Source organism: Triticum urartu, chromosome 7A (genome assembly GCF_056163025.1).
Source record: "Triticum urartu cultivar PI428250 chromosome 7A, HENAU_Tu73, whole genome shotgun sequence".
In the NCBI taxonomy this organism is placed as follows: Eukaryota; Viridiplantae; Streptophyta; class Magnoliopsida; order Poales; family Poaceae; genus Triticum; species Triticum urartu.
In genome coordinates, this window is record NC_141879.1 from 349,383,592 (window position 1) to 349,407,600 (window position 24,009).

Genomic DNA, 24,009 nt, shown 5'->3' on the forward strand with positions numbered 1-24,009 from the left:
TATATAGTCACGGGCAAAAATTTGGAAATTTCTCCGAACCCCTTCGCCCGCGCGATAGCCTGCTCTGCCAACTTGGTCTCCGGATCATTTCCTCGCCGCCAGCCGCCTCCAGTCGCTGGTCTCCGTCGCCGTCAATGGAAATTCAACCCCGCCGTTGCCGCCGTAGCGAGTCTCCGCCGAACTAGGGTATGGACTTGATCTTTGTGCTATTCCTCAATCCGATTCATAGCACATTGTGATCATCATGATTCTTGCCACGTTTGTTAAACTTCTATCCAGTCAATGAACTCGTAGATTAGGTTTAATTCGAAAATTTTAGGGTTAGGTTTCCGCCGAAACCATCTCGGACCCACCGAGTTGAAAAACTCGGTCCCACCGATTTGGCTTATGCCATTGCACAAGTGAGACTCGGTCTGACCGAGAATTACTTATCGGTGTGACCGATTTTGGAACTCTGTGAAACCCTAGCAGTCTCGGTGCCACCGAACTGTGACTCGGTCTGACCGAGTTCACTAGTTTAGGTGCCAAAACTGCTTCGATATCACCGAGTTTAGAAATCGGTAGATCCGAGATGCTTTCAGTGGGAAACTAAAACTAAGTTTTTGAATTATTGTTTTGCAAAAATCTCTGCATTTTGTGATGCTTATCCACTCTATCTCATCTATAACCTATTCACAGGGTCAGCAGTCAGAGTTTGCATCATGTCAGACCAAAAGTGATAGCCAGAACTTGTCAGAGCAGCAAGTGCAGATGAGTGAGGGCACTAGTCCCTCAAGTTCCTCAGATGATGACATGCAGGAGAGGAGAGGCAAGACTACAACTGATGCCTTTGCCAAAGTGCCACGAGGTCCGAGGTCGTCTGCAGTGCCAGTTGCTGACCCCAGAGCCACCACGTCTGCACCAGCTACAGCCTCAGTTCCACCAGCTCCAGCATCCACTTCAGCCTCGACTCCGACCACGTCTACAGAAGGCTTCGTCCTTGGAGTGCACCGGAATCCACCACCACCTGAAGATCAAGCCTGAGTGTCGACTTAGCACTATGCATTTTCTAGGAACTTTTTGGTAACTTGTTGCCAAAGGGGGAGAAAATGTATAGATCATAGGCTTCGAGAGAGAGTGTTGCTTTTAGTGTTGCTTTTATTCTCTCTTGTTTTATTTGGTGTTTTTTTCGAACTTTGTTTGCTTTTGTGTGAGATACTATGTCATTGCTCGTGAGACATTGATGATCATGTGTTTGATCATAAGCTACACTTAATGTTTGCTTAATATTATCATCTTATCTATCTTATGTGATCATTCACTATTCTTGGTGATGAGTGCATGTATTTCATTCTTATCATTTTAAGCGCTCCACCAAGATGTATGTGACATGGAAGAGTAACCCATGACTCTAACTCCTTGTGCATTTGCAGTCCAAAGCAAATTTTAAATATGCACAAAATTAGGGGGAGCTCTTACTTGTCACATACTTCTCAAAGCGACGATATATTTCATGCTTATTATCATTTGTCGAAGCTTTGATCTATATGTTGTCATCAATTACCAAAAAGGGGGAGATTGAAAGTGCAACTATCCCTAGGTGGTTTTGGTAATTCATAACAACATATAGCTCATTGATCTAATGCTATTCCAAGATGACTATTTCAGGAAAGCTCAATGATTGGCATGGCATGGATGTGCAAGTGGAACCCTCAAAATGCTAAGGACAAAGGATTGGCTCAAGCTCAAAAGCTCAAGACTCTTCATTTTATATTTTAGTGATCCAAGATCACATTGAGTTTTTAGGAAAAGCCAATACTATCAAGGAGGGATGAGGTGTTGCTTAATGAGCCTTTTGCTTCATGTGCTTAGTGATATGCTCCAAAACCCTCAACTACTTTCCCATATCCACATATGACCTAAACCCTAAGCCAAACTCGGTCCTACCGATTCTTTCTATCCAGCGCCACCGAGTTTCACTTGTCATAAGCCACTGCCAAACCCTAGCAATTCGGTTCTACCGATAGGGATCTCGGTCTCACCGAGATGGGATTGCAAACTCTCTGTTTCCCTTTAATAACTTTTCGGTCTCACCGAAAGAGCGAATCGGTCCCACCGAGATTGCAATGTAAACTCTTTGTTTCCCTTTTGTAACTTCTCGGTCTCACCGAAAGAGCAAATCGGTCCCACCGAGTTTGCCTGACCAACTCTCTGGTTAGCTTATTACCAAACTCGGTCTTACCGAGTTTGTGTAATCGGTCTCACCAAGATTATGTTATGCCCAAACCCTAACCATATCGGTCCTACCGAGTTGCATGTCAGTCCCACCGAAAATCTCTAACGGTCACTAGGTTTACCTTTTCGGTCCGACCGAGTTTGTTGATTCGGTCCCACCGAGATTGGAAAACTGTGTGTAACGGTTGGATTTTGTGTGGAGGCTATATATACCCCTCCACCTCCTCTTCATTCGTGGAGAGAGCCATCAGAACACATACACAATTCCAACTCATATGTTCTGAGAAGAGAACCACCTACTCATGTGTTGAGATCAAGACATTCCATTCCTACCATATGAATCTTGATCTCTAGCCTTCCCAAGTTGCTTTCCACTCAAATCTTCTTTCCACAAAATCCAAATCCTATGAGAGAGAGTTGAGTGTTGGGGAGACTATCATTTGAAGCACAAGAGCAAGGAGTTCATTACCTACACACCATTTGTTACTTCTTGGAGAGTGGTGTCTCCTAGATTGGCTAGGTGTCACTTGGGAGCCTCCGACAAGATTGTGGAGTTGAACCAAGGAGTTTGTAAGGGCAAGGAGATCGCCTACTTCGTGAAGATCTACCGCTAGTGAGGCAAGTCCTTTGTGGGCGATGGCCATGGTGGGATAGACAAGGTTGCTTCTTCGTGGACCCTTTGTGGGTGGTTGCTTCTTCGTGGACCCTTCGTGGGTGGAGCCCTTCGTGGACTCGCGCAACCGTTACCCTTTGTGGGTGGAGCCCTCCATGGACTCGTGCAACCGTTACCCTTCGTGGGTTGAAGTCTCCATCAACGTGGATGTAGGATAGCACCACCTATCCGAACCACGGGAAAAACATCCGTGTCTCCAATTGCGTTTGAATTCTCCAAACCCTTCCCTTTACATTCTTGCAAGTTGCATGCTTTACTTTCCGCTGCCAATATACTCTTTGCATGCTTGCTTGAATTGTGTGATGATTGCTTGACTTGTCCTACAATAGCTAAAATCTGTCAAGAACTAAAATTGGGAAAAGGTTAAGTTTTTATTTGGTCAAGTAGTCTAATCACCCCCCTCTAGACATACTTTCGATCCTACACTTGGCGAGGACGGTTGTCGATTTCGTGTTTTTCTTGTCGTGGAGGATTTCCATTGTCTTCATGCTCTTGGTGAACTTGAGGTTCTTGTGGAGCTTGTGGAGGGGCTTGTCGAGCTCGAGGACGAACTTGAGGAACTTGACGTTGCGCACGTGATTGGTAAATCCTCTATTGAACTTCTTCGTGAAGTGCTTCTTCTTGTTCACGCCGATGGCGATTGCGTGTGGCGATGGAGTGACTTGAATCTCGAAGGGCACGTTGCGCCTCAAGTGCTTGAGCTTCACGAAGTTGTTGTTCTTGGTGTTGTGCCTCGGCATCCTGTGCATCTTGGTGTACATGTGCTCGCTCTTCCTCTTCGTGTTGGCGTTGTCGTTGCCATTCTCGTGCTTGCGCAAATGTGGCTTGGTTTTGACGGTGTTAGTGCTCTTGAGATTCTGTGTCGCGTAGAGGATTGAGGCTTGCTTGACGATCATTGTGTGCGACACGTCGAAGAGTGTTCGATGTCGATGTACTTGAGCCGGAGAGGGTGAAGTCCGAGTGTCGACTTGAGCGGCTCCGTCTTGATGAGGGCGAAGTGGAAGAAGAGTGGTTGAGCAACAAAGCACGAATCTCGTCCATTCTTGCTTCGTTCTCTTGCTTGTGATTGTCGAGCTTGTGGTCAACATAGTCTCTTGTACAGTGCTCGGAGAGTCGCAAGTCGGTGGCGAGGTTGTCGATGTGTTCACTCATTGCTTGTTGCTCTTGATGCAAAGCACGTTGTGCACCAAAGAAGTGGCTCTTGGTGACGTAGGAGTTTAGGTTGTCGTCTTGCCCGATGAAGAGTGGGTTGGTAGAAGTACTTGGCCTATCCATCATTCCAAGAGAAATATGTGAGGGGGAGAAAGAGAAGAACGTATACCAAATGTACCTTGATCGAAGTTGGAGGTGGATCAATGATCACTCCAACGTGGAACAAGGAAATAGCACAATTGGTACCAATTCTTGTCGGTAAAAGCTTATGGTGGAGCTTGGTTAGGATGGTGGAAAAAAATTTGATGCAATTGTTAGTGAGCTTCAATAATGTTGGAAAATATTCCCAAATTTGCGATGCAACAAGTAGACCAAGCAATGTAAGGTACACGGAAACACACACGCAAAGAGATAAGTGAGGTTGTGCAACCAAGGATGAGCCAAAATGTGGAATCCACAAAAATGCTCTTGTTGCCTAACACTAGAGAGACGCTAGCACGATTGCACAATAGGCGGATACAAAGACTTGTGCACAACCTACTAAGCAAAAATGCAACGACTTCTATCCCAAGTATGCTCTATGTATGGTGTTTCGATGATATGATCCAAGATGATCTAGTATGACAATCTTAATGTTGTATGATGCTATGGTTCTTGCTTAAAAGCTCTTTGCTTATCTTTCCCTTTTTCTTAAAAGCTTGTTTGGCTCTTTGTTTTTAGAGTTCTTTTCTCATGCAAGGCTTCACGAACCAAGATAGCAATTGTGTATGCGATGACAACCTTGTGACACAAGAGATGATAACAAGATATGCACCAATGATGTATGTATGCTATGGGAAGTACGATCACTAATGTGAACAAGTCACGGTGCCGGCAATACTCAAAGGCTAGTCTTGATGGGTAAGCGACGCAAAGGAGTAAGGCTATGATGGCTATCAATGAAATGGCAAGAATGATGTATCCAATACCAAGATGATGTTACCGTTCTTTGATTCCTCGTTCGTAAGCGAGAACGGATGACGGTGATCAAATGGGTGGCACTAATACCAAGATGTAGTCGAGGTGGTCGTTGTTGATGACGCGTCCGTGGCGAAGATGAGCGGCGGTGATGTTGATGTCGAACCGTATCTAAATAGCCGAACACAATAGGACACGGAACCGCAACTCAACTTCTCAAAGCACAATGTCGCCAAAAAAACGTGTCGGGGTGCGAAATGGATAAGCAATGGTGGTGCTATGCAGAAGTGGTGATGGTGTAGAGGTGGTGGGAGTGTGTATGCGGAAGTGGGGCGGTGGCTGCAATTTTCGGGGGGGGGGGGTTAGTTTCGTCAGGGTTTTACGGACGTCCGGGCTTTTACGGTCGTCCGGTCATCGGACGTCCGGAGTCTGTTGGACATCCGATGCCTGGGCAATTTTCGGTCATGGCATGAACAACTCGTGGAGGTGGTGGATGAGGTGAAAATGGTCAAATCCGGGGGATTTTGTGGAAGGAAAAGGTGGAGACAAGGGGGGAAATGTGACGCCCCAAGACCGACGCTCCAGATGCCTTTCCTGTTTCCGGGTTTCGTCATGTGATTTGTTTGGTTCGTTGCTTTCATCTTTGCATCTTTTGCATTGCGTCATGTCATCATGCCATCTTTTTCTCAACAATCAAATCGTATGGATCTTCGATCCATTTAAACCGAGGGAATTAACATGGGGACTTCTCTTTAAAACATATCCTCCCAATATTTAGGGAGCTATAATAAATATCCCATTATTTTTTCGGAATCACCCATAAACACACTTGCAAGTAATCACATGTCTTTTTTCCGCTTCAAGTTTGATCCCCAAACTTTTCATGTAAATTATTTCTTCACTTTCCAGAGCTCCACCAAAATTCTCAACATTTTTAGACACTTCTAAATCCAACTATTTGTTCAAATCCTTTGAATTAAATTCAAACGAATTTGAATTCAATTCTTGCAATCTTGCCACTCCATTTTTCTGGAATCATACACATTTTTGCGACTCCGGCGAAATAATCCACGTGCCCAAATCCTTCCTCTAACCCTTTCTTTTCTCTCCTTTCTTTCTTTGCGATTTTCTGTTTTCTAAAAAGGTTTTTTTGTTAAGGCTTAAGAGAGAGAGAGAGAGAGAGCCCAGCCAAGATCTCAGGCAGGCCCGTCTGCGCCTAGGCGCAGCCCCCCCTCTCTACTAGGCCGGCCTCCCAAGGCCCAGCCAACCCCCTCCTATTCTAACCCTAGGCCCGACCGAACCCTCGTCCTCTCCCTTGTTCCCTTGCGCCGCCACCCACGAAGGCGTGGCCTCGATCCCCTTCTCTCGAACCTGCCAGCTGCTCCCTTCTCTTCGCATGACGCCCGCACTGGCGACCCTGCAGGTCGCTGCCCCGCTCCCTCATCCCGCGCCACCGGAGCCCAGCAGGTCGACGACCACTCCTCCCTATCCTTTGCGTCCGCCCCCGTCAAGCATCTCCGCCGGAGCACGCCCGCTGAACTTTGTCGCGCCCCTCGTCGGCCCTCCTCCGTGTCGTTGCCTCGCCAGGATGCCGCACCACCACTGGAGGCCAACTCTGGCGCCCCCTGCCCCGCGTCGCCCTCTGTTTTCGTCTACGCCACGACCAGCCACTACTAGGAAAACCCTTACCAGTAGCGCTGGTTTTTTTGCTATTAGTAGCGAAGGCAGGTGCGCTACTGCTACGGCGCTACATCTATTTTTTAGTAGTAGTGCTTGTTTGGCCCAGCATTACTGGTATATAAAGCTAGCTGTAGCGCGCTTCCAACCAGCGCTACTGGTAATTATCTACAGCGCGTGGCACTAGCCAGCGGTAATGTTACTTGAGTGCTACTGGTAATGTTTACCCCCACGCCACTGCTAACTTTTGTAAAAAAAATTGCGTTTTGGCTCTGTACACAATTAAACAGATCCATCGTTTATACAATAACATGCATATTCATTGAAAAGCAAGTGAGTCATCGATGAGCCAAAGTTATTAGAAGTCTCGACATGTCTCAAGTATCTCATCATCATCAATCATGGTCGAACACATGTCTCGAAATAGTGTTACAAGTCATTACAAGTTCTCAATACATGCAACTACATGGTCACATACTCATGTTTCATCATCTATGTAGACTATGATATGACCGCATAGAAGATAAGAGCGATCACGATGATCAAAAGCGGTATTATGTAGTAGTTCTTGCAGCAGCGCTGATTCTGAATGCCCTGCTGTGCTATGAATCTCAAGTAACTAGCTTCGGCTTCTGCTCTACTATCAAACCCTTTCTGGCTTCCGCCGGAGAAGCTAGAGACTTGGGCCTGACATAGTGGCCACTCATCGTACACACCCGGAACATGCCCTACATACACGGCATACCACTTCCTCGCCATCGTTGATCTATATACCTGTCAGAGATGCACACACACACACACACACACATATATATATATATATCATGAAGCGAATTGAACGAAATATTTATGAAGTAGAAGCAACATATATAGTAAACATAGTTAACAAATTTCATCGTACCGAAAGTAATTAACTAGAGCGCGTCACCATACATCTAATAGTTTCATCATACACTGAGACATTCGAAGTTTCGTCATACAGAAAGTAACAAGTAACTAAAAAGACACATTGTTTTTAAGCAGTGCACTCTCCCCATCTGTCCATATTCGGAAGGGTGTCACCAAGCTTAGTGAAAGGCGTCATGTCCTGACGCTGTAGGGCAATGCGGGTTCGGACGTCAACTCGTGATATTGGGCCGCCATAGAACATCCCATTCTCTTCGAGGACATCTTTCATGATGATGGACGCAATTTCCTGGTGGATCCGGTAGAAATCATTTCAAAGTTGATTATCCGGCACGGCTCCAAAGGCTTCGGCCCATCTCTGGATATGGGTATCGGATGAAGATTTCATGCAAAGTGATTGCACATCCCTTCTGTACTCCATCATTAGATGGATGATGTAGAATCAATCATTCGCACTTCTTGCCGGTTGCTGGATGCAACAGAAGTCAGTCTTGTGGCCGAAACAAAGACCGGCCTTATTTGTTTTTTTGCATTGGATGTAGCCACCCCGCATGCCGAAGCCCAGCATAGCTCTGTCCAGAATATTCTTTATGTGTGTGTAATCTTTCTTCTATATGTTCTTCGATGGGTACAAATATAGAGCGCGGGAGTAACGCGGGTAAAGAACGATGAGAACGGCACGACACACCCCGCTACGCAAAATACATGATCAAGTTAGCCTCCATGCGTGCAAAGTAACTATTGAAATGCATGTATGTGTTATAGCTCTATCCGCGGATGACTTACCCGGGATGATAAGGTAGGAGAATCGTTTCTTTGTCCTTATTGCTGACCAAGAATTCTTTGATGTACTGACTCGCATATTGACGGTTGGCGTCGTTGATTGACAAGAAGCCCTCATGCATGTAGTATGGGTCCACGACTGCAAGACCGGTGACTTGCTCTCTCCTGTGCAGCTCATACAGGCGGACGAAGGTAAAATCGAGTGTCCTCATTTGAAACATCTGGAAGATGTAATCAAACCTCAGGAAGAAGAGGTCCGCGGGGCATGTGTGGATGTACATCTTCCAACTGCTCGGCACATGAACCATATAAAGTGGGTATCCTGGATCATCCGAGGTGAGGAGGCTTCTCTCTGTCAAAAGCACATGGTCATGGAGTCTCCTGAGATCCCCTGTTATGGCAGCTAGTGCATTCACTGGTACCATTGGCTCTCCTGCGACATGGATTAATGGCGCATGTTTCATCGGTACACTGTCAACCTTGGTTGAAGGAAGCTGGCTGCTACAACCAACATTGCCAGCTTTATTGGATTTTCTCGCCATCGATCTCTTCCTCTGCTTCTTCTTGGTGGGCTGAGGTGCTGGTGGGTCTGTCAGACCCTCCCTGAGCACCACCCCTAGTGTTGTCAGGCTCAGCATTGGACGACTCTGGCTCAGTAGTTGAGCTTGGGTGGAACCAGCATCTGGAGGCGTGTCCTGTGAGGATTGCATGAACAAAGATTTCTTGCACTCCCGAGGACGTTCGGACTCTGGTACATGCATCTCATATTCATATGGTTGACTCATTGTTACTTCGTTGTCAAAGGCAGTATTGAAATACTGGTCAGGGTCATCGGCCTCCTCCATGTCATGATCCCTATCCTCTTCCATGGGGCAGATGGCATCATTTGCCGGAACGGTTGGCCCTCCTTCCTCGTGTCTCTCGATATCAGCAAGCAGCACAGACGATGGTTGTACTTGTGTAGGAGGGGTTGTGGTCATACCTTCCTGAGGTCCCGTTGGTGTGCTCCCGACCACCTCGATACGAAGAAGATTTTTCGGCCATAGGATCGGCCAATTTTTGCATTGGCCAAGCTGCGTAGGGGTCTCGTCATCCTCTCCATCGGTTTGTATCGGACAAGGGAGACCCTCGTAGCCCGCTTTCACACTCGCCACGGAGACCCTTAAGGCGTTATCAGGCATCTGCCGGCGGTGAAACAATCGATCCTTAGGCTTCACTATAGTACCCTTCCCCACATCCACCAACCCGCCCTTCATGTTGTAAAGGAGGGTGCACGGAGTGGAGTCGACCTACAAAGACATATACGTGCGGCGTCAGAGATCCAAAAAGAACGACAACTGAAGATTAATTATTTAGTTGAGTTGATGAAGGTGCGACGTGTATTTACCGTGAGGGCGTCGAGCTCAACCAATGTCGATGGCCTGACATTCAAGCCAGAGACAGAGCTAGGGCTGCTGTGAGAGCTGGGTGCAGGAGCAGGTGCTGGAGGAGGTGCGGGTGCGGTTGCCATACTAGGTGTGGGTATGGGTGCGGTGTTCATTGAGTTGCTCCCGGTGAAGCTGGGCATGGGAAAATCACTTGGTGGCGCGTTTGGATTTTGTTGCACCCATGTGACCACTGTTGGAATCAAGCTTGTAAAGGCAGCCACCATATCATCTGTACAGGCAGCGATTATCTCAGCTTTGGCTTTCTCCATCGCCCGTGCCACCTTCTCGTCGATAGTCACTTGACTGAACTTCTATCTCTGTCTTTTGGCCTCGGGGTCCTCGTTATAATGGTACTTCCATGTGGCGCCCCCGGAGCCGTGCACACGTCCATACTGCGGCCGCTGGCCAGGCGGGTGTCCCATCATTATGTTCATGGCCCGGTTGAAAGGAGTGTCTCACTTGTACTTCGCCGACGACTAAGTCGACTGAGTCGACGAGTCGCTCTCGACCGCAAGCTTGTGTTGGTCTCTCTGCAAAATGGACCGTGAATCATTTACGAATGCGACTAGAATGTAGTAGACTTTGTTGATCAGGACCTAATATGTAAGGTGGTAAAAGGATAATTATTAGTATTCTCATGAATTTCCTAGTCGGCCGGTCGGTGAAAAAAAACTTTTTCTTAGGGTCCCACGAGAATCGGGCCCTGATGAAGTCGTGCTTCTGCTAGTCGGTGAACTCAGCCAATGGGTCTGGGATCCCATGACGTTCACGTTCTGCATCCTCCTTAGCCCACACGGGCCTCTTTCCTGTGTAACCACGACTTCCAAGGCGGTGGTTCCCCATGTTCTTTGCCTGCAGCTGCTTGCCTCTCTCCGACCTGGCCTTGGCAGCTTCTTCATTGCAAGTCTCCTTGAACCTTTCAAAGTCATCTATCGTAATTTTTGGATTGTCTGCAACAATCTTGGCGTAGGTTTCATGGTCTACTTGAATCGCCCTTTTCACCCTAGTTTTCCAAGCGCTCAATGCATTGCTGAACTTCCCTAGGGCTTTGTAAATTTTTTTCATGCCATCATCATCCCATGGGTCGACTTCGTCATTCCGACCGGGGAACAGGAATCTTGCGTGCAACCTAGTTAGAAGTAGCTTCTTCAAATGTTCATTCTTCCGTATTTTTGTGGTGTTGATGTTAGCGGTATCCCATAGGATGCATGCTAGTTGGTTGACGTAACACGCTGCCACTTCTCGCGGCTCTATTGGCTCGAACTCGCTAGGGTGCACCGTCGTGACCACCAGTCTTCCGGTGCCAAGCTCATTTGGGCGTTGTGTCCTCTTTTCCTTCTTTCCTCACTGGCTTGGGAGGTCCCACCTTCCGTGCTATAGTTAGGAACATCATCAGCGCCAGTCTCAGTGCCGGCATCGTTGGTGGCATCAGTGTCGGTGCCGGTGGCACCGCCGTCGTCATCCGTCATGACAAGGCGGTCCGGACACCCAGCTTGTTGTCTCTCCTGGTCTGCCAGAAAGTCGAGGTAGGCGTGTGCTCGACCTAATTGGGACTGAGAACCTCCGGCCTCATCGGTGTCGGTCATGTTTCCTAGGGTTCACCGCAAATTATCGAGCTTTGTATAATAAAGTCAATAATGACAAAAAAAGTGACCTTAGTTTTGCCAGAAATGTTGTTTCATTCCCGTCGCGACAAATCTCAAGCACTCGATATGTCCAACTTTCTAGCACAAGTCATGCCGAAATTCATGGGAAATTTGGGCATGACCTTTGCTAGAAAATGCACATATAGAGCACCTGAAATTTGCCGGAATGGAAATGAATCAACATTTCCGACAAAACATAGGTCACTTTTTTAACAGCAAGCATTTCAGCACTCTAACAACCATTTTAACAGCCACATTATGAGCACTCTAAGAAGCTGAAACAAACATCACAGACTTTATTGCTGCTGACATATACACAATCATGAATATTGCTGCCCAACCGATGCAAAAAAGATCAACTACCAATCTAACAGCTCCACTCCCCATTGCATCATTATGAACACTTTAACAGCCACATTATGAACACTCCCCCTTGCATCATTATGTGCTGACATATGAAGAGGGAGGAAAGAGGGGGTGGCGCACCTCGGGGTTGGGATCGGGGTCGGGGTCGCCGGGGTTGAGGGCGTCCTTCTCCTCCTCGTCGATCTGCGCCTAGCTTCGATCTGCAGAAAGACCTAATTTGGCCAGAGAGAGAGAGAGAGTGGGCAAATTTTCATACACTTCCATATCAAATCCTCATTTTCAAAATGGACAACAACATGAGCTAATTTGCAAAAACTATAATTTTCATTTTCATTTAAAAACAAAGCAACATAAGCTAATTTTCATTTCAATATTCTGTCAAAGTTCATTTTAATTCTCTGGGATAACACTAACACTAACTATCACTAACAACTAACTAACACTAACACTATCACTGGGCTAACACTAGCTAAGCACCATCACTGGGCTAACACTAACACTAACTAACACTAACAACAATTAAATTAAGCTCGTATGCACGGGGCGAGGGGGGAGGGGAGGGAAAGGCACCTGTCCACGAAGTGCTCACTGGCGTTGCTGGGCGTCGCCGACTGCTTCACGGAGGGAGGCCCTGAGGGGTCGGGGTCCGTGGCCGGCCTCCGGGGTCGCTGAGCCTTGTTGATCTGCAGAGACATACCGGAGCGGGAGGGGGGCAGAGAGAGAGCCAGGGCTGAGGGGTCGGAGAGGAAGGAAGAGGGGGCGGCGGCCATACCGGAGCGGGAGGGGGTCGGTGGCCGGCGTCAAGGTCGGTGCTGAGGTCGAGTCCGACGTCGGCGGCGGCGTGGGTGGTGCGGCGTCGGCGGCGACGTGGGCAGGGTGGCGTCGGCGGCAGCGCGGGCGGGGTGGCGTGGGCGGGGCGGCGTCGGCGGCAGCGTGGGTGGTGCGGCGTCGGCGGTGGCGTCAGAGAAAAGGGGATCGACAAGCGGCGCGAGTGAGAGATAGGAAGGAGGGGAGCTAGCGGACCGGTGCTGTAGGTAACTTAGCTATAGCGCGTGTGGGCAAAACGTGCTATAGCTAAGTTAGCTATAGCGCTGGTCTAGCAAAACAACGCTATTGCTAACTTTTTGTCTTTATATTTTTATTTTTCTTTTTCTTAGCTATAGCGCTGCCCGGGATAAAACGCGCTACTGCTAACTTTTTTTTCTTTTTTTTCTTTTTTTTCTTTTTCTTTTTCTTTTTCTTTTTCTTAGCTATAGCGCTGCCCAGGCCAAAACGCGCTACTGCTATTTTTTTTATTTTTTTATTTTTATTGCATTTCATTTTCCATAACTTATTAGTTCCTTTTTCTTTTTCTTTTCATTTCATTTCGCAAAACTTCATTTCTTTTTCTTTTACTTTAACTTTCATTTGCACTTTTCTTTTTCTTATCTTTCTTTTGCACTTTTCTTTTTCTTCCTTTTGCACTTTGGGGATTAGTTTGTCAGCTTGGGCGACGACGACGCTTCAGACTGATCTTCTTCCCTATTTTGTTCGTTGTCGAATAATTGAGCCCATGGTCGTGACTTTTCCTTCTCTAGGGATTACGATCTTTCGTAGGTAATGTAGTCCTCATTCTTCTTTTGACATATGTTTCGTCGTCATCAGCATCATCTTCCCTCATCGGATCACCGTACTGGTCATAGTCTTCCTCGTTGGCAACTCCATCCATTCCGGCGATGCTCCTTTTGCTTCTCCTCACGACAACACGGCTGGGATTGATCGGATCAGTTATGAAGAAACATTGTGTCACGTGTTTAGCGTGTACCCATGGCTCATTTTTGGCGATGGCATTGACGGTACCGCTATCGGAGTCGGGTATACACATGGTAGTGAAATGTCGGTTTTCTCTGTGTACATTCTTAGCCCATCTGACACGGAACATCGTCGCGCCATGCAATCCAGAGTAGTTAAGCTCCCATATCTCTTCGACCCTTCCGTAATATCTTTCAATTACATTCCCGGTCATGGCTTCCATCATCACCCCTGAGTTTTGGTCATCACTATTTATATCTTTCTCCTCCGTGTAGAACGTGTATCCGTTGATATCGTATGCTTGATAAGTCGCGAGGTTGGTCGAGGGGCCATGTGCTAAGGCGTATATGAGTGTTCCATTCGGACAACCCTCTTCCGGGGGATTAGCCAGAACTTGCTCTTTGAACCAACACACGAAAGTGGAGTTGTGCTCTCTAATAACTTCAGCGTCCGTCCTGTGCACCCCACGGTCACGGTACTTCTTTGCGATGGTCTCTTTGTGCAGTGTCACGAAATCTTCTAGCACATCTAGGTGTTGTAGCACTACTAAGTTTGCCCTGTCAAGGCCGTTTTGTCGGCCCGAGCGTAACACATTCACATCCCTATGACCGTTGGTGTGACCTTCGCCTTCGAGCCTTCCACAGTGCTTGTTGACGGGCAAACCAACAACAGGGTCTTTGGTCAGATAACTCTCACAGAAAGAGATGCACTCTTTGGTCAGATATCCCTGGGCTATGCTTCCATTTGGACGGGGCATGTTACGAACGAATCCTTTAATGACCCCATTCATCCTCTCGAACGGCATCATGCTATGCAGGAATGTCGGCCCTAGGTCGATGATGTCGTCCACGATGTGGACACATAGATGCACCATGACATCAAAGAATGCGGGCGGGAAGTACATCTCTAGCTCATTCAATATGACAATGATCTCTTCCTGTAGCCTATGGAGTTGCTTCACACTGATCGACTTTCGAGAGATAGCATTAAAAAGTGGCATAGGCCAGTAAGCGTCCCACGCACATGTGTGTCCATAATCCCTCTAAGTGCAACCGGGAGTAACTGTGTCATCATCACATGACAGTCATGAGACTTCATCCCACTGAACCTTTTTTTCTTAGTGTCCAGATGTCTGCTTATCTTCCCACAGTATCCGGAACTAACTTTGATTCCGGCAAGGCACTTGAACAATTGATCGACCTCCTTTGGATCTAAGGCGAAGCAAGAGGGGGGGCAATATTGTTCTTCCTTCTTGTTTACTTTTTTCCCCCTATGTTCTGTCTCCGTCTCAGTCTCGGTCTCCTCTGACGACCTTTTACCAGGCATTTGGAGATCTTTCCTGATTTTCAAAAATTCCAAGTCTTTTCTTGCCTTCGGCCCATCCTTGGTCCTCTCTGGCATGTTCATCAATGTTCCAAGAAAACTCTCAAGGATATTTTTTGTGATATGCATTTGATCAAGGCTATGAGGCATGTCGAGTATGGGCCAGTATTCCAAGTCCCAGAAAACAGATCTCGTCTTCCATATCTTCAGCAGGGGCTCCGGCGCCTTTTTCTTCGTCTTTCCCGGCAAGGGGCACTCTTCCCAGTTCTTCAATAACTCATATATTTCTACACCGCTATGCTTACGTGGAGGACCTCGATGCTCAGCCTTGCCATTGAATAGATCTCCATGCTTTCTCCATGGGTCCCATCTTCGATGCCCCATGTACACGATTTTCGAAGACCCGCCATCTTTCGATAGCTGCAGAGAAGTTGTATCGTCCATGCACCTCGTGCATCCGTTATATCCATGGCACACCTGGCCGGAGAGATAGCCGTAACTGAGATAGTCCTGCACCGTCGTGATCAGCGCGGCTCTCATGTAGAAATACTCTCCTTTGCTTGCATCCCATGTCTTGGCCGAGGGTGTCCATAAGGTCTGTAACTCCTCTTTCAGTAACCCGAGATACAGATTTATATCATTTCCCGGTTGTTTTGGCCCTTGAATAAGCATAGCCATGTGTATGTATTTTTCCTTCATGCACAACCAGGGGGGAGGTTGTACATCCATACAAACACGGGCCATGTGCTATGATTGGTGTTCTGGTTGCCAAATGGATTCATGCCATCACTACTAGCGCCAAGCACGATGTTCCTTGGATCATTTGCGAAAAATTCAAATTCAGCATTTAATGCTCTCCACTGGCTAGCATCTGCGAGGTGTCTCAGCTTTGGCTCATCTCCGTCATCTGCCTTCACCCTCTCCGCGTGCCAGCGCATAAGCTTTGCTTCCTTAGGATCTAATATGTGGCAGATCAAGAGGGCACACGATTTTCTTTGCCTCCTCGACACTAGTAGGACACAGGCTTCCCGCGGGAAGAACCTTCTTTAGGTACTTCAGAAGCTCATCCAGGCTTATATCTGTCCATTTGTTTTTTGCCTTCATCTTTAGAAGTTCTAGTGTGAAACTCAAGCGGGTCACCTTGGGATTGCAACCATCATACAAAGGAGTCATCGAGTCTACCTCCAGTTGCGCCAGTTTTGCCTCCTCTCTAGAAGCAGCTCTGTCGCTAGTCGTCTTCTTGCGAAGCAGGTCTCGAACATGCGGGTCCCGCATGGCTGAACTTAGTAGCGACGAAGACGGTGGCGTGTCCGCGTCTTCTACGCCTTGAACTGCCTCTTCGCCATCGACATTTCCGAGGCCATCTTCCTCTTCGGGCACATAATCGGTCATCTCTTCGTCTGGTGGCCCCATGTCGTTATTTCTTGCCCCGTCGACGTCCTCATCATCATCATCATCATCATCATCATCATCTTCACTTATCCACCGAGTATGGCCATGCATGAAACCATGCATGAGCAGGTGCGCCTTGAATTTACCACCCTGAAAGGGGTCGAGCCTGACTCTTCTTTTGCATTTTCGACGCGGACATAAAACATCCCTCAGTATTTTTTCATACATGTAATCCACAGCGGATTGCCAGTATCTTTCCACCATCCTTCCATTGACCTTCATGATCACCTGCGCGCGGAGCAAATATTATAACCACGTATATATGCATGCATGGATCAAATTCATACAAAAATTCGGCATGACCTTCCCTAAACATAGGACATATTGAGTTTGCCCGAAATTCGCCGAAACGGAAATGAACCAACATTTCGGCAAAACATAGGCAACTCATGTCACTCACATGGCACACACAATTTGGTATATTCATATCGCACATAGTTTCGGTCCTAATCGCAAACACACATATTTCCATTCTTGCACAACTCTTTTTTTGCTCACCTATTTGTCGAGAGGAATATCGAGCACCTTCTTATAACTAGCTAGTAGCTATAGATAGAGCTATGAGAGGGAGGAGGGAGGGCATTAATGGAGGGGGTGGTGGAGGGGCAAAGAAGAGAATGGGAGAAGGGGCAAAAGAAAGGAAGAGGAAGGAGGGAGGGCATTAATGGAGGGGGTGGTGGAGGGGCAAAGAAGAGAAGGGGAGGAGGGGCAAAAACAAGGAAGAGAAAGGAGGGAGGTCATTAATGGAGGGGGGAGGGGCAAAGAAGAGGGGGAAGCATTGAAGGACAAGCAAGTGCAAGAGGGAGGGGGAGAAAGAAAGGGGGAGGAAGAAGAAGGGGGGAGGTGGCAAATATTTTGGCTGGCGACCATAGCAGTAGCACTAGGCACCAAAGCGTGCTACTGCTATGTGTGCCAGCCAAAATATCTATTGGTACATAAAACTAGCTATAGCGCTTGCCCAGAAAACACGCTACTAGTAAAAGATTACACATAGAAGTAGCAGTAGCGCTTCTCAGTGGCCCTGCGCTACTGATATTTTCTTAACAGTAGCGCTTGTTAGGGTACCAACGCTGCTACTATTTTTTGGTCGGGAGGTGTGGTGTGCCTAACTTACTAGTAGCGTGCCCTCTAGAAACCAACGCTGTTGCTAAGTTGTACCAGTAGCGCGGTTTGTAACACACGCTACTGCTAATTATCAGTAGCGTGGGCACCAAAACACACGCTACTGGTAAACTTCTATGTATAAGCCTTTTCCTAGTAGTGAGCGCCCGCCTCTTGCAGCCCGAGCGTCACTTCAAGAGTTGCTCCGTCCGCCACACGCTACCCTCCGTCCCGGCCGTCCCCGACCTTGCCTCGGCCATCTCTCCGCAGCCTCCTGCCTAGCCTACATCCCCGTCGCTCCTCCTCAGCTTCTGCGTGGACCGCGTCGCGAAGACCCCAGGACACAGTCCCGGTCTCATGTACCCATGCTGCACCACCTCGACCCGAGGATGCCCTGCCCGGCGTGCTTGCGCGCCCTATGACGACCTCCACCGCAGACCTATTCGTGTGAAGCCCCTACTCCTCCACCATCAGTGCCCAACCACTCCATTCCATGCCTTGTTGCTGCCGCGAGCCATGAGCTCTCCGGCTACCGCAGGGACGCCATGGTCAAGACCACCTCCAGATCGCCTCCTCGACCGCGAGGAACGCAAGACGCATCCTCCGTGCACCTTCGCTTGTGGCTGTTAACGTCAAGACCGTCAAGTCCCTCGACGACAAGTGCACGACTACGCGGATTGTACCAAGTACCCCTTAGTTTCATCGAGACCGGCAAGTCCGAAGACCCCAAGTACCACGACGACCCATGAACGACTACCATGACCAAGATCGCTAGTACCACTATCACCGCCGAGGACCGATATTACCGCTACTTTCACTACCGTCGTGAGAGCATCTACTTCCTCTACGAACTCGAACCGCTCTGAGAATGCTCCCTTGGAAGGTATAACCACCGGAACGACGCCCATGGACAAATGCTTCTGATGTGTTGTATGAGATGCTCCTGTTTGGCCGTCTCCGCACCGTGTCCGTTTTGTCACTCGTTTCCTTGCCACCGATTCATGGGACACCCAGTATCCGGGATCACTCCACGTACCTCTTGTACATTCTGCACATCTCACATTTGTTTCTTGCACCGGCATCTCGACTAGTTGTCGGATCATCGGAACATTGCCGTGGCACCGATTTCGTTTTCACCGCCATGACACCCCTTTCTTTCTGCCGTGGCGACCAAATGCCCCATATCATCTTCATGTGAACATTTTCATAAAATTGCTTAAAACTTGTATATGTCATCCGCATCATGATTACAACACCAAGAGTGCTCGGTCATCCGAAGCCTAGGAGGTGTCGGACGTCCGGCCGATGTAGCATGCGCTGGCCCGGTTTCCTTTGGCTGGTGTGACCTTCAGGGGCGGTTGTCCGGAGCCTGTAGCTTCTTCCGCAGCTCTTCTTCTTCACGTCCATCTTCCGCTTCTGATTCTCCTTGCTCCTTAGCTTCTTCATGGCTAACTCCTTGATACCTGAGTATACATAATGTCTCTATTTGAGGTAGTAGCCATGTCTCATGTGCATCGAAGTGAACTTGTGAGAGGAGAGATGTCACCTCGATTTCGAGAGCTCTTGCACGTGCTCGTGTCATGGGTCCGCTAGGCACTTGATGAGACGATGGTAGGTCCATAGGAATGACCTTGAGATGCTCCGCATCAAAAAATAAGAAGGGCACAACACAGAAACAGATGATGCCACCAACCCGTCCAACTCTTCTCTCTCCCCTTATAGGCACATAACACCCACTACGAATAGAAATAAGCAATCTTTCTCCAGATACCCGCATTCCAGTCCACTAACAACGATTAAAGCCGATATTAGTACAAATTTCCCGTAGGACCTAGAGGGTAGACTCATGTGCAGCATTTGCAAGGTGTTGCTGACCCACCATCAAGATACATCATCAAAACTGGCAATACCAAATAGTCTCGTCGTCGAGGTATTTTTCATCAAGTAGCTAACAACGATGTGGGGGATGCAGTTTATTAGTCTGATGGGACGTAACCTCATGTTACCAGATGGACATGGGGCACATATTTTACTCAGATCCAGGCCATCGCGTGGTGAGTAGCAACTCTAATCATGCTTGTCTGGAATCATTTCACGAAGGATTTATAATGATGGAGCGCACAAGGTATTCGTCGAGTTGGGGGTCGACGATCTAGATTTGTGTCTTTTTTTCAAGGATACTAGGTGGGTGTATAAATCGTGTCGAACGGATGCTAAGATTGCGGGTGCTTATGGTTTCGATCGAAAATGCCTTGCTCCTTTGGTTGGCCCCGCCGCTTATTATTGGTTCCTTTATTGGTTGCCTCTGTCATTTCCATCTGGAAAAATAAGAGGAACACAATAGGAAACAAACATAAATCTAAGGTTCACCACCAATATCCACTCATATCACAAGTCAATATAAGAGGTACCTCTTATATCCAAGAAAAAACAAAGGAAAGGGAAAACAAAATGATAGTTCATCCCAAAATCTAAAGGAAGAGGAGGTCTTGAATTTCCTTGGAATCTTCTCCAGTTGGAGGTCATGATCACTCCAATGAAGTCTTATCCCTTGGGATGCCTTGATTCCGCAAGTGGATATATTGAGCAAAGTAATCACAAGTTCTTAGTGGACACTTTTGCTAACTACCTTCGATCCGTTTTGGATTGTAGTAATAGCCTTCTTCCCTAGAGACTGTGATGCCCGGATAGTTACGCTACAGTAGTCCCATGTTAACGATGATGAGTGACCATGATTAATGTTGTTAATCTCGCGTTAGTTCGAAACTGATTCAAATTCAAAATTCAAAATCAGGCAAACAACAAAAGTTTTCAAACTTTAAAACTAAAATGTTCGGAGTGAGCCAAATAATGCATAGGTAATTATGGTGGAGAAACCACACTTTTATAAAATGTTTAAATACTCTAAAATGAATAAAACAGTAGCAAATACAATTGTTTAAATGATTTAAAAATAATAAACATTTTTAAAACTAAATTGTTATAAGTATTAAACTTTTGTGGCAGTGGGTTATGTTGAAACGTTGTTTTGGGAGCTAATGTCATATTTTAATAAACTAAAAATAATGTGTAAACTAAAATAGAACCGAAAAGAATAAGTAAAAGAAAAGAGAAAATAAAAAAACGAAGACCCCCATCCCCCTGGGCTTCGGCCTAGCAGGCCACAGGCCGGCCCAGCTGCGGCCCACCCCGCACCCATAAACACCCCCCCCCACTCCCCCAGTACCCACCGACACCCCCACTCCCTTCCCGCAAAATATCTCCTCCCCCTCTTTCCCGATTGGATCGGGATCGAGGAGGAGACTGCTCGCCGCCGCCTCGCCCTCACCTGACGCCGCCCGGACCTCCCTCGCCGGCCTGCCCCTCTCCATCGCGTCGTCCCCGACGCCCCCCTCGACCCCCGCTGCCCTTTCCCAACCGGCCCTGTGAGCACGCGCCTCGCCCTCCTCTCCTTCCATGTATCCGCCGCCCACACCGCGGCACCTCCCCACGCGCGCCCGCACGCTGCCGCCGCGCACGCCGTGGCCGCCTCTGCGCACCCGCGCCGCACCGCTCCCCAGCCTCGCCCACAGCCACGCTCCCGCTGCTCGTACGCCGTCCTGCTCGCGCTTGCGCGCGCCTCGCTTCGCTCCGCTCTCCGGTCGACGGCTGTGCCCATGGCCGTTGCATGCGCCCGCCCGCACGTCCTTGCCGGCGGAACCGCTGCGTCGCTGGCCCCGCCCCGCTGCTGCAGCTGCTTCTCTGCTGCTGCCGCTGCTTTGCTTTCCCCGCGCCCCCGCCATGGATCGCGCGCGCCCCCACCGGCGCCGTTCGCCTTCACCGCGCACGTGCCCCGCTCGCGGCCGCGGTCACCTCATCCACGGCCCCCTCCCTGTGCGCACCCAGCGCCGCCCCGCTCTGGTTTCCCTCGCCGCGCTCCGCCTCCCCACGCTGGCCACTCGCTGCGGCCCGCATCGTCGTGCCTGCACCGGCCCGGCCGCTGCCGCTTTGCTCGCTAGCGCACTCGCTCGGGTGACGCCGCACCCGGCGCGCATGCCCATCGCGCGCCCACGGCCTCGCCCGTTAGCCCGAACCCTCTATGGCCGCTAGGGCCAATGACATGGGGGCCCCAGCCCCAGAACATTTTTACAAAAAAAGAAATTAAAAATAAATAAATAAATAATAATAATAATAAATAAAATTAACAATTAATTAACTTAATTAATTAATTAATTAATTAACTTAATTAAGTAATTAAAGAATTAATTAAACTAATTAATCATGTTTAATTAATCTAATCAATTAGTTAAGTTAATTAAACCCTAATTAGACTAAGCAGTGTATGACATGCGGGACCCACCTGTCAGGTTGACCAGGTCAACTGTTGACGTCATGCTGACGTCAGCAAACACTATTCTGGATAATGTTGATTTAATTAATTAAATAAATCCTAAAAATGATTTAAATCTTTTAAAATTAATAAAAAATAAACCATAGCTCGGATGGAAAAACTTTGTACATGAAAGTTGCTCAGAACGACGAGACGAATCCGGATACGCAGCCCGTTCATCCGCCACGCATCCCTAACATAGCGAACACGCAAATTTTCCCCTCCGGTTCATCAGTCCGAAAACACGAAACACCGGGGATAATTTCCCGGATGTTTTCCCCCTTCACCGGTACCACCTCGTACCGCGTTAGGGCACACCTAGCATCGCGCTTTGTCATGTCATGCATTGTCATGCATTTGTTTGCATTATATTTATTGTTTCTTCCCCCTCTTCTCTCGCTAGACATCGAGACCGACGTCGCTGCTACCCAGTACGACTACGGTGTTGACGACCCCTCTCTCTTGCCAGAGCAACCAGGCAAGCCCCCCCTTTGATCACCAGATATCGCCTACTCTTCTCTCTACTGCTTGTATTAGAGTAGTGTAGCATGTTACTGCTTTCCGTTAATCCTATTCTGATGCATAGCCTGTCATTGTTGCTCCAGCTGTTGATACCTTACCTTCAATCCTAAATGCTTAGTATAGGATGCTAGTTACCATCAGTGGCCCTACATTCTTATCTGTCTGCCATGCTATACTATCGGGCCATGATCACTTGGGAGGTGGTCACGGGTATATACTTATACATAATATATGATACTTGTGGTGATTAAAGTCGGGTCGGCTCGTAGGAGTACCCGCGAGTGATTCCGATGTTGGGGCTGAAGGGACAGGTGGCTCCATCCCGGTAGAGGTGGGCCCGAGTTCCCGAAGGCCCCCGATGGTTACTTTGTGGCGGAGCGACAGGGCAGGTTGAGACCACCTAGGAGAGAGGTGGGCCTGGCCCTGGTCGGCGTCCGTGGTTATTTCAGAATAACACGCTTAACGAGATCTTGGTATTTGATCTGAGTCTGGCTACTGGCCTATACGCACTAACCATCTACGCGGGGACAGTTATGGGCACTCGACGTCGTGGTATCAGTCGAAGCCTTCGTGACGTCAGCGACTGAGCGGCGCATGCCGGATTGGAACGTAAGCCTGCTCTTGTATTAAGGGGGCTAGTTCTGCTTCCGGCCGCCCTCGCAACGTGCAGGTGTGCAATGGGCGATGGGCCCAGACCCCTGCGCCATAGGATTTAGACCGGCGTGCTGATCTCTCTATTGTGCCTAGGTAGGGCTGCGACGTGTTGATCTTCCGAGGCCGGGCATGACCCAGGAAAGTGTGTCCGGCCAAATGGGATCGAGCGTGTTGGGTTATGTGGTGCACCCCTACAGGGAAGTTAATCCATTCGAATAGCCGTGATCTTCGGTAACAGGATGACTTGGAGTTGTACCTTGACCTTATGACAACTAGAACCGGATACTTAACAAAACACACCCTTCCAAGTGCCAGATACAGCCGGTGATCGCTCTCTCACAGGGCGACGAAGGGAGGATCATCGGTTAGGATTATGCTATGCGATGTTACTTGGTAAACTTACCATCTACTCTCTTCTCCTGCTGCAAGATGGAGGTTACCAGAAGCGTAGTCTTCTAAAGGACTAGCTATCCCCCTCTTATTCCGGCATTCTACAGTTCAGTCCACATATGATACCCTTATTCCATTTGATACCAATGCATACATATGTAGTGTAGCCCCTTGCTTGCGAGTACTTTGGATGAGTACTCACGGTTGCTTTTCTCCCCCTTTTCCCCTTTCCTATACCCGATTGCTGCGACCAAACGATGGAGCCCAGGAGCCAGACGCCACCGTCGATGACGACTACTACTACTAGGGAGGTGCCTACTACTACGTGCAGCCCGCTGACGGCGACCAGGGGTAGTTTAGGAGGATCCCGGGCAGGAGGCCTGCGCCTCTTTCGATCTGTATCCCAGTTTGTGCTAGCCTTCTTAAGGCAAACTTGTTTAACTTATGTCTGTACTCAGATATTGTTGCTTCCGCTGACTCGTCTATGATCGAGCGCTTGTATTCGAGCCCTCGAGGCCCCTGACTTGTAATATGATGCTTGTATGACTTATTTTATTTGTAGAGTTGTGTTGTGATATCTTCCCGTGAGTCCCTGATCTTGATCGT

General features: G+C 48.4%; 1 protein-coding gene across 1 annotated transcript; it reads right to left on the bottom strand.

Annotated features, from left to right (window-relative positions):
- Nucleotides 1–7,045: 7,045 nt before the first annotated feature.
- On the bottom strand, nt 7,046–20,611 carry LOC147959567 (uncharacterized). The gene is made up of 3 exons (XM_087537589.1): nt 12,372–20,611; nt 11,922–12,013; nt 7,046–7,447 (listed from the first exon to the last, which is right to left on the bottom strand). The coding sequence occupies exon 1, from the start codon at nt 14,590–14,592 to the stop codon at nt 13,375–13,377; it is 1,218 nt and encodes a 405-aa protein (XP_087393715.1). The 5' UTR covers nt 14,593–20,611; the 3' UTR covers nt 7,046–7,447; nt 11,922–12,013; nt 12,372–13,374.
- Nucleotides 20,612–24,009: the final 3,398 nt, after the last annotated feature.

What these genes read in the sequence shown, in the direction of transcription:
- LOC147959567 (XM_087537589.1), bottom strand. Translation starts at nt 14,592, where the DNA reads ATGCCACTTTTTAATGCTATCTCTCGAAAGTCGATCAGTGTGAAGCAA.